The 13,706-nt window shown below is 36.9% G+C and overlaps 1 protein-coding gene across 1 annotated transcript in view; it reads right to left on the reverse strand.

Moving 5' to 3' along the window:
• Nucleotides 1-6,478: 6,478 nt before the first annotated feature.
• Nucleotides 6,479-13,706, reverse strand: part of ADGB (androglobin) — a 122,377-nt gene continuing 115,149 nt past the window's right edge. Inside the window, exons 34-37 of the mRNA XM_026844559.1 lie at nt 12,204-12,312; nt 10,040-10,142; nt 8,486-8,669; nt 6,479-6,864 (exon numbers count right to left, since the gene is read on the reverse strand). Coding sequence (XP_026700360.1) covers nt 6,673-6,864; nt 8,486-8,669; nt 10,040-10,142; nt 12,204-12,312 — 588 coding nt within the window. The 3' untranslated portion in view covers nt 6,479-6,672. The remainder of the gene's footprint in view (nt 6,865-8,485; nt 8,670-10,039; nt 10,143-12,203; nt 12,313-13,706) is intronic.

Below are 13,706 nucleotides of genomic sequence, written 5' to 3' on the forward strand. Positions count from 1 at the left end.
TCTTGCTAAGGTCAGTGAGAGGACTGGAAATAGAATGACACCTCATCTTGACTTGCTTTTCTGTGCATCCAATTTGTAAAGTACAGAAAAGTACATTCTTCTCTTAGACAGATTTTCTTTTTGTTGTTGTTTTGCAGTGAATAAATCAGAGTCTTTAAGAGAAAGCAGATATGGATATAGATCAACACCCTAAACAAGCACTTGAATATCGCAATCTATGCATAAATGGTATTTTGGAGCATCAATTATCAAAACAGTTTCCATCTGCAACATAGCAGCTGTAATGTGTTAAGCCAGTAATATATATATGGGAAGAAAAAAAAAAAAAAGAAAGAAAAAAGAAAACAGAAAAGCTAAAATCCCAATGAAGTCTTTAGAACTGTTAACACTGAACAGTTTATGTGAAAGCAGCTTAAGCAAGTCTGAGAAATGAGCTTTTGGGAGACCCACCTTTTGCACTGGAACAATAGAAAAGCATTGCCTTGCTTTTCCTAATGCTTTTGCTGATGAGAGGGAAGTGCTGTGAAACTCAATCAAGAGTAAGAACAAGGTGAGAGGAAGCAGCTTCCCATTCCTTCATTAGCTGAACCTCACATCTCCTCATGCCACGTTTCTGTGGTGTAAGAGAGAAGAGTACAAGTACTGCTTTAAGCACTTGTGACTAATTTCTGGTCTCTTATCTTTCTCCAGTTCCCAAGAGTTGTATTTTTATGGGATATGTAAAACCCTGTGACATACAAGTTTTCATCTCCTTGTCTACCCAGATGGCTGGAAGTGCAGCAGCTTTAGTCTTTCCTGATTTTCTAGATCTCTTATTCTAGCCTTTGCCAACAACAGTCTCCAGAGCCAACTCAAGGTTTCTCTTTAGTGAAGAAAAAAAAAAAAAAAAAAAGTTTGTTGCCTTAAAGCTGGAGGGGTAGAGTTGCATTGTGGTCTCTGGTATGGGCAGAATAGAGAAGAGGATGGATGGATGGATGAATGGATGGATGGATGGATGGATTTTTCACTGTTCCTTTGTGTCCCTTTAGGCACTTTTCTGCTTTCTGAATGTCTGAAGCAGTTCTGGTTGGTCCTAGCCATGCTGCAGCTGAGCAATTTGACTGCCTCTGTACCCTGTCTGTTAGTTGATGTCTTCTGTTTTTTATCACCTGTTGAATGTCCAGCCATGGAATGGAAATTAAATCTAGGACACTTCAGGCCACAAAACACTGGTCTCTTTTTAGCAACACACCTCATTTAGGTTGATTTATTAGCAAGACAGACCTTACCAACATCCCTGAACATGCAGCTGCTATATTCCTTCTCGCATGTTCCAGCTTTGCAACGAGCTGGCTTATGTGCAGAGTCAGGCTCTCTCTTGATGTGCTCTGTACCTGGTCTTGTGAGCATTGCACAGTGGTCCCAACTCAAGGGTAGCTGGGAAGGATGAGTGTGATGTCCTGCTGCGTGGGGCACACACCCATGGAGTCCACCGCAGCTTTCTCAGGCTGAGGGAACAGAAGCCTGGCTGTTGCTTTCCATGGATTGTGCTGCACCCATGGGGCTACCATCTGCAAGGCAAACACCTCTTGTGTGTCCCTGAAAGGGTGATCCTTTTGGTGCTTGCCCTTGGGGAGAAGACTACGTGTTGGGCAGAGGAACCCAGGTTTCAGAGAGGAGCATGCATCCAGACCTGACCTGAAGTGACATGTCCTGGCTACACCTGGGTATGTACATTACCTCATTCTCAGATTGGCCTGCCAGTCCCTGAACCACTGTGAAATCAAAGGTCATTCCTGACACCACCCCACCCCCATCCCCCACCCCCCAATATCTCTTCTCTTATTTTGGCTAGTAACATCTTCAATGCACCTTTCTTTTGTATTATTGTCTCACTTCATACAATGCAGATTGTTTCCTCTCCTTCCCTGACTTTCTGCTTCTTTCCTGTCTTTGTCCTCCCTTGAGATGGAGGACAACGGCATCTTGTTTTTCTGCAGATAACAAGAATATTTAAATCATTGAAACATTACCTGGACTGTGAATCTATTAGGGCTGATTCAATAAATGAATGAGAAAAAGAGGGTTCTGAAAGTGATATTTCTTTCATTTTGCAAACTGCTGTGTGATTATGCAAAGCTGTTCCCTTATGTTTTCTGCCAGACAAAATATGTAGACACTTTCCTTGCCTTTTGGAGGGGAAATGCTGTGCATGTGCATAAATGCTGTGTCTCTTCCTTGAATTAAAATGAGACCTTACATAGATGGTAAATTGCACATTGCTGGGGTGAGCAGACCGGCAGCTCAGAACTGAGCCTGATTTCACAGCACATTGCTTGTCTCAGCAGTGAGGCATCCTGGAACGGGCTTGGTCTGGTTTTTGGTCTCTAACTCATTGTGTAAATGCCAGCCAAATTAAAGCAAAGCAGATGGGACAAGTAATTTGAAGATTAATGAAGCTACTTGCATTAAAAAGTAACTTTAGATACGTATTTTAACGAGAAAGATCCTTTCTAGTTCATAATAGCTGGTCAAAAGAAAAGGATAAAGCACTGAAAACCCCTAAAGCTTAGCAGAACACACCTACAAAGAATTATTAGAAGTGATTAACTCTTTACACAGCTAATCCCATTAAACTGAATTATCAAATCAAAGAATTTATTTCTCAGGTACCTGCATCGCTTTATGAATGCTACCATTTTTCCTAAAATATAAAAGTAAAGCAAGAAAACTCTTAAGAAATTCTTTAGGGATTATTCACAATGCAGTCCAACATGTTAAAAAGTTTTAATTCTCCTGTGGCATTTGTAGTTTCCATCAAAACATTTCAAAAGTTCTGCTGAGCAGTGAAATTTTCCTTTGTATAATGGGCTTTATATAAATGAGCAATGAGTATCAGGAATCAGTACAGTAAACAAATTCTTTTTGTTTTACCATTAATGCAGCTCAACCTTAAAGATGCTCTGAAAGATGTCTCCCTGCTCTCAAGAATCTCTAAATTTACTGAGAAATCCAGCCAATCACAAAGTATAATTGTAAAATATTTCCAGCATTGCCCTAAGCTCTGAGCTCATTAGGTTTCTCAGACTGCATAGCTGGTCCACAGGAGGAAAGCCAGGCTGTTCTCTCACATACTACTGTGCTGGTTCCTGAAACTGCTTCTCTTTATGCACTCCTCAGCAATGATTAGACACTAAGAGACTGTTCAATGGCATTTTAAACACAGAGACTGGTATTAGCTTTGTATTTGGTTCATGACTTGGAGGTACTTAACATGTGGGGGAATCATACAAACACAAAAATAAAATCTTACCAGAATATTGGAGACTGGCTCTAAAAAGCATGCAATCTTCTTCCAGAGACAGATCAGGATTTCTGAACTGTTGGTGTACCACATCCTCTTCATCTGTGTACAGAGGTGGCTACTGCCATACTCTTCTTCAGGAGTAAGACTTGGCATTTCAGTGGACAAGTATGCAACTCTCCAAGTCACAAGACAACTAAACTGCAACACTTGCAGATCAACAGTTATCTGTCCTGTTCTTCATATACAGAGTCCTTCCATGAACCAAAATTAGAGATTATGTGACAAACTGTGTGAAATTTCTCAGGGATGATTTTCTACAAGAAATGCTAGAGAGCAACTGCTCAATGACTGCTTCCACTCCCCCAAATCCAAACCCTCTTCTGTGACTTGAAGCCACCAGGTACCTGGTAGAGGATGCTTTATGCAGCCATTCCTCTATTGCACCTCCAAAATGACTGTCATCTCAAAAGGTCGCACAATCGTATCTTGATTCAGAAAAGTTTTCTCTATCTATTCTGTTCTGTAAAGGGCTTGACCCGATGTCTCAGTCCTTTGTGGAAGATATTTACTGAATAAGAAAGCACATAATTTAAAGCTTGTCCTTACAGCCCTACTGAATCTGGTCCTGAATGGCCAAGCTCAGTACAAGCAGGAATTACGACTATCCAAATTTCAGAGCTTTTATTACAGGAAACCTTAATTAAATATGAATGCTTGATGCAATATGGCATCTTTCTGAAACGTACAATCTGTAAGAACAGAATTTGAGCAATTTCTTGCACAGAATACATGCAGTAAATTCCTTTGATATAAAGGCTGGATAAATTTCATAAAATTATGGTGCTTAAAAATCGTCTTACTCCTAAAGGGCAAAAGAATAAAAGTGTTTTATGCATGTGAACACACAATTTGACTATCGGACAACAAGGTCTACAAACTGGAGGCAACAGTCCTATCAATTAAAACACAACATATAGTTTTACATGTTTGTTTTTCTTACAGTAAAGTGCTAAATGTGATGGCTCCTTAAATTACTGCAAATGGCTGGTTTGAAATAGTTACATTTTGTTTTAATTTTTGTACACCTTTCCCCACTAACTTAGCCTGTAGTATAGTGCACCATGTAAAAAGCTGATGTGTTGATGTAAAACATGCATATGAAATATAATCAGTCATCTGTTTCTGGGTCCAATGTACGTAAATTGTTTGGCACAATCCAAACAAGGCCTTTTCTCTCCCAGGTTCCATTATGAGGTGAGTATTTTGTTCTTCTGGAATACACCCAGGGATTTAATAAAACTGCTACTGTGCTTCTCTTAAACCATCACATACTCCAAAGTACATGCAATTAAGCAGCGTGATAGTAAGTCACTTCCTCATCATATCTGTGTAGTTGAAATGATAAATGAGCCAATAGAGACATTTACAAACCACACAGCAGATTTTGACGACGCCACATTACTCTTCAAAATGAGAAAATTATGAAACTTAGAATTGCCTACAACATCAGAATTAGATTTGATAAGGTAGATCTTAGTACAGTGTGTCTGAGTTTAAGTCAGTTCATGGCTGATTACATGCAGGGATGGATTGTGATCATGCAGGTTATTAGCTTAATTTTTGACATTTAGATGTCGATTATGCTGGCTTTTGGAATTGGATTGATTTTTACAACAGAATGTCATTATAGCGCTTGCAGTGACATCAAGAACAGAACTTCAGCTTGATCTTCCTCTACAGAAGCTCATTAGAGATTCACATAAGAAGACAACCAACACGTGCTATTGCCATGGAAACAAGATGGAATATTATGAAGCAGTATAGCCCATATTCCAAAATAGAGAGGACAAAGTCAGAGCAATTATAGCACAAGACTGACAGGCTTTTTATTTGCAGCCTGTATGGGTCAAAGGAAAACTTAGCTCCTGCTCTGAAATGAAAATCACCAGCGCAGTTTGAGGACTCTGGTTTCAATGCCTCCTTTTCAAACATGAAAACTCAAGCTGGTTAGTTTAGTTTATGTTGTATGGAAGGAAGGAGGCCGAATGGCAGCAGAGGCATCACAGCAGGTGTGTAGGTGTGATGATGTACAAAGAACAGACATCACAGAACTGGTAGAGGAGTGAGTCAAGTTCAAGCCAGGCAGCGAGGTACTGATAAAACAGAGGTGAGCAAAACCGGCAGAAGCTGAACACCTGGTATGTCTTTAAGGTGCAGAAGAAAGGCTACTTTCAAATGCAATGGCTAGCCTGTACCAGTGGCAAAAATGCAAAGGATAAAATTTCTTGTGGTTTGTATTAAATAGGTGAGTCTCATGGTTTCTCATGTTGCCTAGACAATGAAATGCTTTTGGACATAATGGACATATTGTATGTATACAGTATGTAGGCAGTCTAACTTTTCAGGCTTTTGCTTGTGACTACATACATAGAAAATACTTTAAGCCATTTAAAACAGCTCTGTTTGGTCTAGAGAGAGTCTTCATCATTGTGAGAGTTTTGACCATTGTCTTTGGGTACAGAATGCTACCTAGTGTGTATGAATTTTCTTGTGTTTGATGACAATACCAAAAAATACAGGAATTCTATGCTAATAGAATCAAGAGCTTAGAGGAAATATTTTACCCTTCACATAGAAAGCCTGTGATTGCCACTTCATTCACACGCTAGTTCTGCCTTTAGGAAACATCTTTAAATTCCAGCCAAAGGTCTAAGAACCGAGGAAGGGTCTATTGTAATCACTGTGAGCAAAGCCACCGTGGGCAAAACATAACTCAGGAAAGATAAACAAAGAGAACAATAGGGTTTTAAGGAGTATTCAACAAGCCTTGAAAGGTTGTTCCATGAGTTTCTACTACAGAGTTACTGTGAGATTCAAAACCACTTAAGAGTATGACGAAAGAGAAAGCTTGTGAGTGTCTACTGAACCAGGCTTTGGGAAGCCTTCCAATGCCTGCATATAAAAAGTGCGGTACGCCACTATTTAATTATTATAAACTCCGCAAATTGTCATCCACTTAAGGAGCTCATGTTTCTGCCAAGTTAAATGACTTCAAAACGGGTAGGTTACATCGACTGTATCAAGTCTGCTTCATTCTTGACTGGTTTTGTTTTGATTGGAAAAAGAGGACAAAAGACACTGTGATTTTGGGAGAAGAATCTGAATGGAATATGAATTTTTATTGAAAAATTTTATTCCAGTAAAACATAAAAACTTTAATAGTAGTGACTTTGTTAACAAGAATACTAGACCATTTCTTTTACTAGCACCAGACAAAGAGATAAAATTTGATACAGTTGACAAAAATACTGAAAAATAACATTCTTCATCTTTGCATATAAACTTTCTTTCCCAAACTGTTAAATACAATTCAGTAGTGATAGCAACTACTTTTTTTTCCCTAAACCCTTTCTGAGCTTTTTTTTCTGTGTGTCTGAGCTTTTCTTCTCTCGCTCTGCTTGCAGGATTGCTTCATGAGCTGCCAGCTCTTCTTGTTTTCTGAGCTCAGCCTCTAGCAGCTTATTTCTGTACGCTTCCCGAATGCTGTGAACTCTGCCTCGTGTTTCATCTAAGGATGCCTAGCCAAAAACAAACAGCAATACCCCCCCAACACATGAACCTTGATTTCATCACAAGCAGCTGCATCCTTCCTGTTATGTTTCACTTTGTGACTGTAAGTACAGGGAGAACATCTCTCCTTTTCTCTTTATGTGTATTTTTATTGTTTTGTCACAGGCACACAGCTATATGTCAATTTTTTTTTTTTCTATGAAGAAGAAGAGAAAGTTCAAGAAAATCCTCTTTAAGTTGCTGGCATAATAAGCTAATTGTGTGAAAGCAGGATAGGGAAACACACTAGTTACTCATCCGGATCTAGTCCCTCGTCAGCTACTGGCTTGCTTTGTTGTCTTAAACAAGTCCCTTAAAATCCAGTTTTCAGAAATACCAAAATGGCTTAAGAGCTCTAGTCCTTTAAGAGACTAAAGGAGCCTAAATCACATTGACTTACAATGAGACCTAGGAGAAGTGGGACTTTCACACTTCTGAAAACTTTTTCCTTCACATTTCCATCCTGAAAAATCTGGATACCTGGATACCTTTATATAGTTCTTTGTGGTCTACAGATAAAAGCCCCGTAAAAGTTATAAGCAGCATAGTATGTGTATTCACAGTATGCGTATTTTAAATTCATAGTGTGGAACATCTTTAATGGACATACTTTCTAGAAAGAGCTGAGGAACTACTCTTAATAAAAAATATTAGATATTAGGCATCCAAAATCATAGCAACATCTGAAAACCTGACTTCTTATCAGTCACTGGTAGAGAACTATGGGTCCTTGCAGACCTGCATTTAAATCCTACAAATCAGGCTATCTGGGAACTTGTTAAGGAGATGCTTTCAAGGAGATGATTTCCATAAATACGTTGGTTTGATGGAAAATTATTTTTACTGTCTCATCTAGTTTTAAGAGCTCTGAATTGTCACCAGCTGATTGCTAGTGTTTATTGTATCACCATTGTGTCACAAAACATTTTGTTCCTATTGACGCTCAAGAGTTAAGTCAATTTTGTTAAAATATTTGTACCGATTTCATGTGCAATGCATTGGCTGAGTTAATCCTAACAATGTATCCTACACTAATGCTACCAAATTTATTATTTATAGAAGTGGTTTTTTAGGGATTAATAATTCCAATTTTTTGTTTGCATCACACATATTCCACAAAAACTGTGTTCTCTAACTTTGCTTTTAAGAAACATTAGGAACAACTCACTGTCCTATGTAAATTATCTTGTTCTTTATTACTTTGAAAAAAGTCCTATACAATTCTATAAACAAAAAAAATAACCAAACCAGAGATATTTTATCAATTATGCATTTGGTCATGTATGCCAAATGCTCAATTTATTCTCACTTATAACTATCTTTCATGGTGATATTCTTAAAATAGTGTCTTTGCAAAGAACTATATCAAGAAAATAAAAAGAAAATCATATTAAGGATATTGTATAGTACTATTTTTTTTTCCCCTAGAATCTTTAGTTTTAACCTTTGCCCAAGCAAAATTTCAAGCTCTTTCACCATTTCTAATTATTGGTACCGAATACAAAAGTCTTGAAAATGGGTGATCAAGATATTCATAGTAGTGGTGGATATCACAGTAATTGTTACTGGAAAGTAATCTTGAAAACCTACCTGAAGATTCTCATACATTTCAAGTATATTTTGCTTCAATAAAGCTCTGGCATTTTGTTCTTTTTCTCTTTGTTCCAAAGCCAGCTCTCGAAGTTCCCTAAAATGTTTGATCTTTTCTGCTTTACGTATCTCTCGCTGTTGAATGATAGACTCATTTCTTAGCACAGACTCAGAAATCGTTTTTCTAAAGGAAATACAAAGATATTTGTCTCATTTAAAATACAATTTTGGGTGGTGTATATTTTACTCAACACTTATATGCTTATATTTGGCTTATATACTGCAATGTCACCATCGTATGGTTAGATATGGTTAAGGAATCACTTCTCATCTGCTTATATATAACACTGATGAGAAAGTACATTCCTGAGGCCCAGTCTTCTTAGAATTGAGCGTCTATTTTAAAAATATTTGTAAAATCATGCTCATCTTTGAGCATATGAAAAACTCCTACATGCGACACTTACTTTTAATTTGCGAGAAATATGTATTTCCAGAAGTTTTGATATTATAATTCAGCATGAGATAAATGTTTTGGGTTTTTTTTGCTGTTGTCATAATGGCAACTAAGTGGATAACATATTTTTATAATATGACTTAAATAATTAGTGTAAAAGTTAGGGAGTTGAAGACAAATTAAATGCTTACAAGACTCAAGCCTGTGGAAGATATTTTCCTATATTTTCTACTGTTTTAATGTTGTTCACTTCAAAATAACACCATTTTCCCTTTCAATTTAAAATGAAATTTGGGGATTTTTTCAGCATGTTCTAAGGTCTTTTGAAAAATCAGTGAACTGTATAAATGCCACATTGAATACAAATGGACTTAAGCATGAACTGGGTTCTAGCTGCAGCACAGTAAACATTAAGGTACATGTATATTAGCTAGATAGGTTCATATAAGCACATGTAGTAAAGAATATAGTTCTTCTTAATAAAGAATATAATTAATATAATTATTTCAGTTATTAACTATTATTATTAACTGAACTACATTTGTTAAATATATTGTTTGAATCTAACATCACATCCTGACAAACTTCCTATGGGTTTCTTTCAAGATGACCACTGAAATTAACTTATTTGCCTGCACATGCAATTTCTTCAGATTTTTATGTCACATACTTATCAGTGATTCAGCTTCTTTGACGTATTATGTTAAGGAACAGACATAAATTATAAATGCATGTAGAAAAGCACATATTTTATAACACATCCATGCCAGTAAAATCAACGCTGAAAACAGTATCTTGATGCCATCTACACTTCTGAGCTCACTACTGAGTGATTTTGTGTACACAACATAAAGGACAGATAAAACAGGCCAGGATTTTCACAGCAACTTTAAGAAGTGTGTGACAGAATTGTAGCTTACTTTAAGACACATGAAGAATAAAATCTAAATTCACTTCTATTATACTGCATCCAGTTACAGGTAGGATACAAGTGCATAAAAATAGATTGCATTTACTGATTTCTATATATGAAAATCCTTAGCCAGTCTTTCATTTTGGTGTTTCACTAGGACTTAATTGTTATTGCTGCAGTTTACCTCATGTAAGGACTAAGGTCTAGAGGCTCCCATTTTTTTTCCTGTGTTTGTAAGCTTGAGACAATAGTTGCTTGTGATGCTTTCTTTCCTGTAGTAAGAGAATCTACAACAGAACAGATTAAAGAGGTTATTCGGTTATGCTTGGAGGCTCCATTTAAATAGTTTTTTAGATAGTTTTTTCTTCTTTTAGCTCAGATAAATACATTATTAAATGAGAATATGGGTTGGAAAGGATATAATATTTCTGTGTTTTTATTTCCACCACTCATGATAGAATCAAAGATGCTGCAAAAAACCCATATATGCAAGAGTGAAGTTAATACGTGTATTTTAGCTAAATCCACAGTACTCAAGGTTTGTAAATCTAAGCAAGAACATTCAATTTAAAGTGTCTAAAGAATATAAGAATAACTTCTAATCAGCAAGGAATCACAATCTTTTATTTAAAAAAATCAATAAAAATCTGTTTGTTCAGTCTGTAGTTTAAAAAGAATATATTCCCTTTTAGGCAGGGATTTAGTCTGGGAAATACCATTCTAAAGAAAGAGATCCCATGACAACTTGAAAATGTCTTTCTGAAGTCTAAGAATTTTTTTAACCACATAGAAACCATGTTATGCTTTACTGTAGCATTCTCACAATACAATGATACATCTGATATTACGTATGCCACTGTGCTGAGCTGGGTTGTGATTATTCAGATGCTTCCTTATTTCAGTTTTTCTGGATGGTGCATGTAAAGTTTGATGAGATTTAATGATGACTGCAGTAGTTTGTTTCCATAAAACCTCTCTAATTACCCTACTTATAATAGTAATCAGCTGAAACATTTTAAATATATTACTAGAATTTTCTCAAAAAAAAATAGGAAGGAGGTTTCTGAGCATGAAAAAAAAAATTACTGTCTGCATATTTATTATCCATACATAGATAAATATACCAGCCTTCTCCTTTTGCCTAGACGGGTGACACGGACTTTGGAAGTGTCTTAGACACTGCCCATCAGAAAAGTATCTCCAGAACATAAAAATTCTCATTAAGATACTAAACATTACAGAAATGTTCAAGCACATTACTGCTTACTGCTGCACTCTATGGAACCAGATCACAACAACTTAAAAGTCATCGGGGTGTCAGCTCTTTACTTCATGTGACTTCATGTATTAAGGTTCAAATGCTTAGTTTAGAACAAAGCTCTTGGTAAACAACCATTAATTTTGAGGTCCTTATCCATTCACTTAGAGAAAATATTTTTTCAAGTTCCTTTGGAATGCAAGAAGTGAGTAATGATATGTTTGTCTAAGGCATAAAGTGAGGAGTACTTCTGCTTTAAGTTCTGAAACATTCTAGAATGATTACTTACCTGACTGGCAAAACGTTCATATTAACAAGTTACGTACTGGTTACAGGTTCTAGTTCCATGCACATAAGCCATGACCAGATATTGTCACAATCAGATTGAATATAGTATTTTCTTTTTTGTGATGGCCTGATCACAGCATTATTCTCAGAAGAAGAAAAACAACAAACAGCCTTTCAGCCTTGCACCCTGTTCAGATTTTCATGAGTCCATTAATTGCCAGGGAATACAAATGAAGAATCCACAGAAGTTGTAAACACTAAATAAAATTGGACAACACTTAGGGATAACTGCCAGGAAGCTGATGCTACTCAGTATGCACTTTTTGACATATCACTTTCAGAGCACTGTCTATGAACAGTTGCCATGAACATTAACATAAAGAAAATGCACATTAGAAGTATTAGTGTCTTACTGACATGTTATTTCAGCTGCTAGAACGATTTTTTGGTGTTTCTACACTAATGACCTCTGGTACCCCACTTGGAATTGAGGGAGTACGTATTTTCCACAGAACTTCCAAAAATTTCAGGTTAATTTAGGATTAGAATTTTAGTACGGGACTGCCTAAAGTTTGCTTAAGTGTAACTTGGCAGCCTCCAAGACCTGCAAGGCTGAAAATAGAGCAATGCAACAATTAAAACAAATTGGGGATAGAGAAGAGAGAAATTAAGCAAGCCATTCTGCATTTGGACACCTTTATCAGGACTGTTCTATCCATTTACTACCAGTATTTAACGCAGAAGTCTTTTCTAAGGAGCTGAACATGATGAAGACATGCTTGACAGAAAGTTATACCCTTACCTCTTTCTCCTTCACTAGATTTTATACTGGCAGTCTCAGTGCCAGCTGTGGGCGCCTCTGAATTTTTCACAGCATACTTATTAATAAACCGCATGCGTTCCTGAAAAGCCTAAAAATCAAAGTTTTAGTCCAGTTAAGAAAACTTCTACTGCTTACTTTAAATTCCAAAGGATTTTCAAAAGTAGGAATCTATAAGTGGTCAATAAGACAGTAAATCTTTAAATCCAGTGCATGTGAGATACAATGCTACTTCATATTACTGGTGAGTATATTTCACTGGTTTGATCTATGAAAACATGATCTCTAACAACAGGAGTAACATCAGTGAGTCACTGGGGAGGAAAAAAGATAAACATAAGAGGACTGCATTTCATGTCAGAGTCATATTCACATCATCTCTCCAATAGATTATTATTTTTTTTTGAAACAATAACCTGTCAACATTAAACATCCAATTGTTCTAGTAATATTTTGGAAATTTTATTTGTTTTGTTTCAATGTGTTGTATAGAGGAGAACTAAATTAGCATTAGTACTTAAAGCTCATCTTTAATTTCTATCAAGTATGTCTTGAGTATGTGAACAAGGACCCCTAAGTAAACCTCTGTGAGACTGTAGTTCAGTAAAATGAAAAGTGAGCAGTACACTTTGAATGGTTTCACTCCAATGCATACTTGCTATATTTAATACATATCCCAAACAAGACAACGATGCTGTCCATAACAAACCTAACACCAGTGTGCAGTATGCAACTCTGCCAGGGGCTGGAATCAGGTAAGATGCTAGGGTTCCCATTGAATCAGTCCTCATTTGGATACTTACACTAAACATTATCATGCAGTGAAATATTGGAAAACCCACTGATCTCTGGGCAGTTTAAAATCATCTTTGGATTAAAACAAAATAATCGTGAAAAGCAAGGTTCCCTCATATGGGAATGTATGGTCAGAATACATTAAGCTACTGTACCTCATTAGGGAAATATCACTTCCTCCTAGGAGCTCTTACAGCCTGGTGACTTAGACTACCTCCTCTGAAATGGGAGCTATGGTTGCAAACCCTATCAGACTCAATTACCTTCAATGCCAAAACCAGGCATCACTCTTCTGCCTGTCTTTTTGGAAGGTGACTTTGGTTCATTGGGCTTTTTCTTAAGGACTTAGATTGCCAGAACGGATGGAGAAGCCAGAGGTCAGCTTGGAGTCAGTCACCTAGTTCCCAGAGTCAGAGAGCATGTGACCCCCAGCACAAGCAGATTTGGGGCAGGGTGATCAGGAAGAAAGGAGAAGGGAAGCTACTTAGTCTGGATAGCAGACCCCCAATTTAGACCTTCTTTTTTTAGCATATTACATGCAGTTGCTGAAGTTTTCTTAATGATAGCTGTTTTGTAAAAATGTGCTAAGACCTAAGGGGCTTTTAAAATGGAACCCTTTAGCTGTAGTCCAGTTGTTTTTCTGATCAACAAGGCAATGGTGATAGAACCAGCATTCTGAAGAGACTCTTT

Source organism: Athene cunicularia (genome assembly GCF_003259725.1).
Source record: "Athene cunicularia isolate RWA chromosome 3 unlocalized genomic scaffold, athCun1 chr3_part1, whole genome shotgun sequence".
NCBI classification, from domain to species: Eukaryota; Metazoa; Chordata; class Aves; order Strigiformes; family Strigidae; genus Athene; species Athene cunicularia.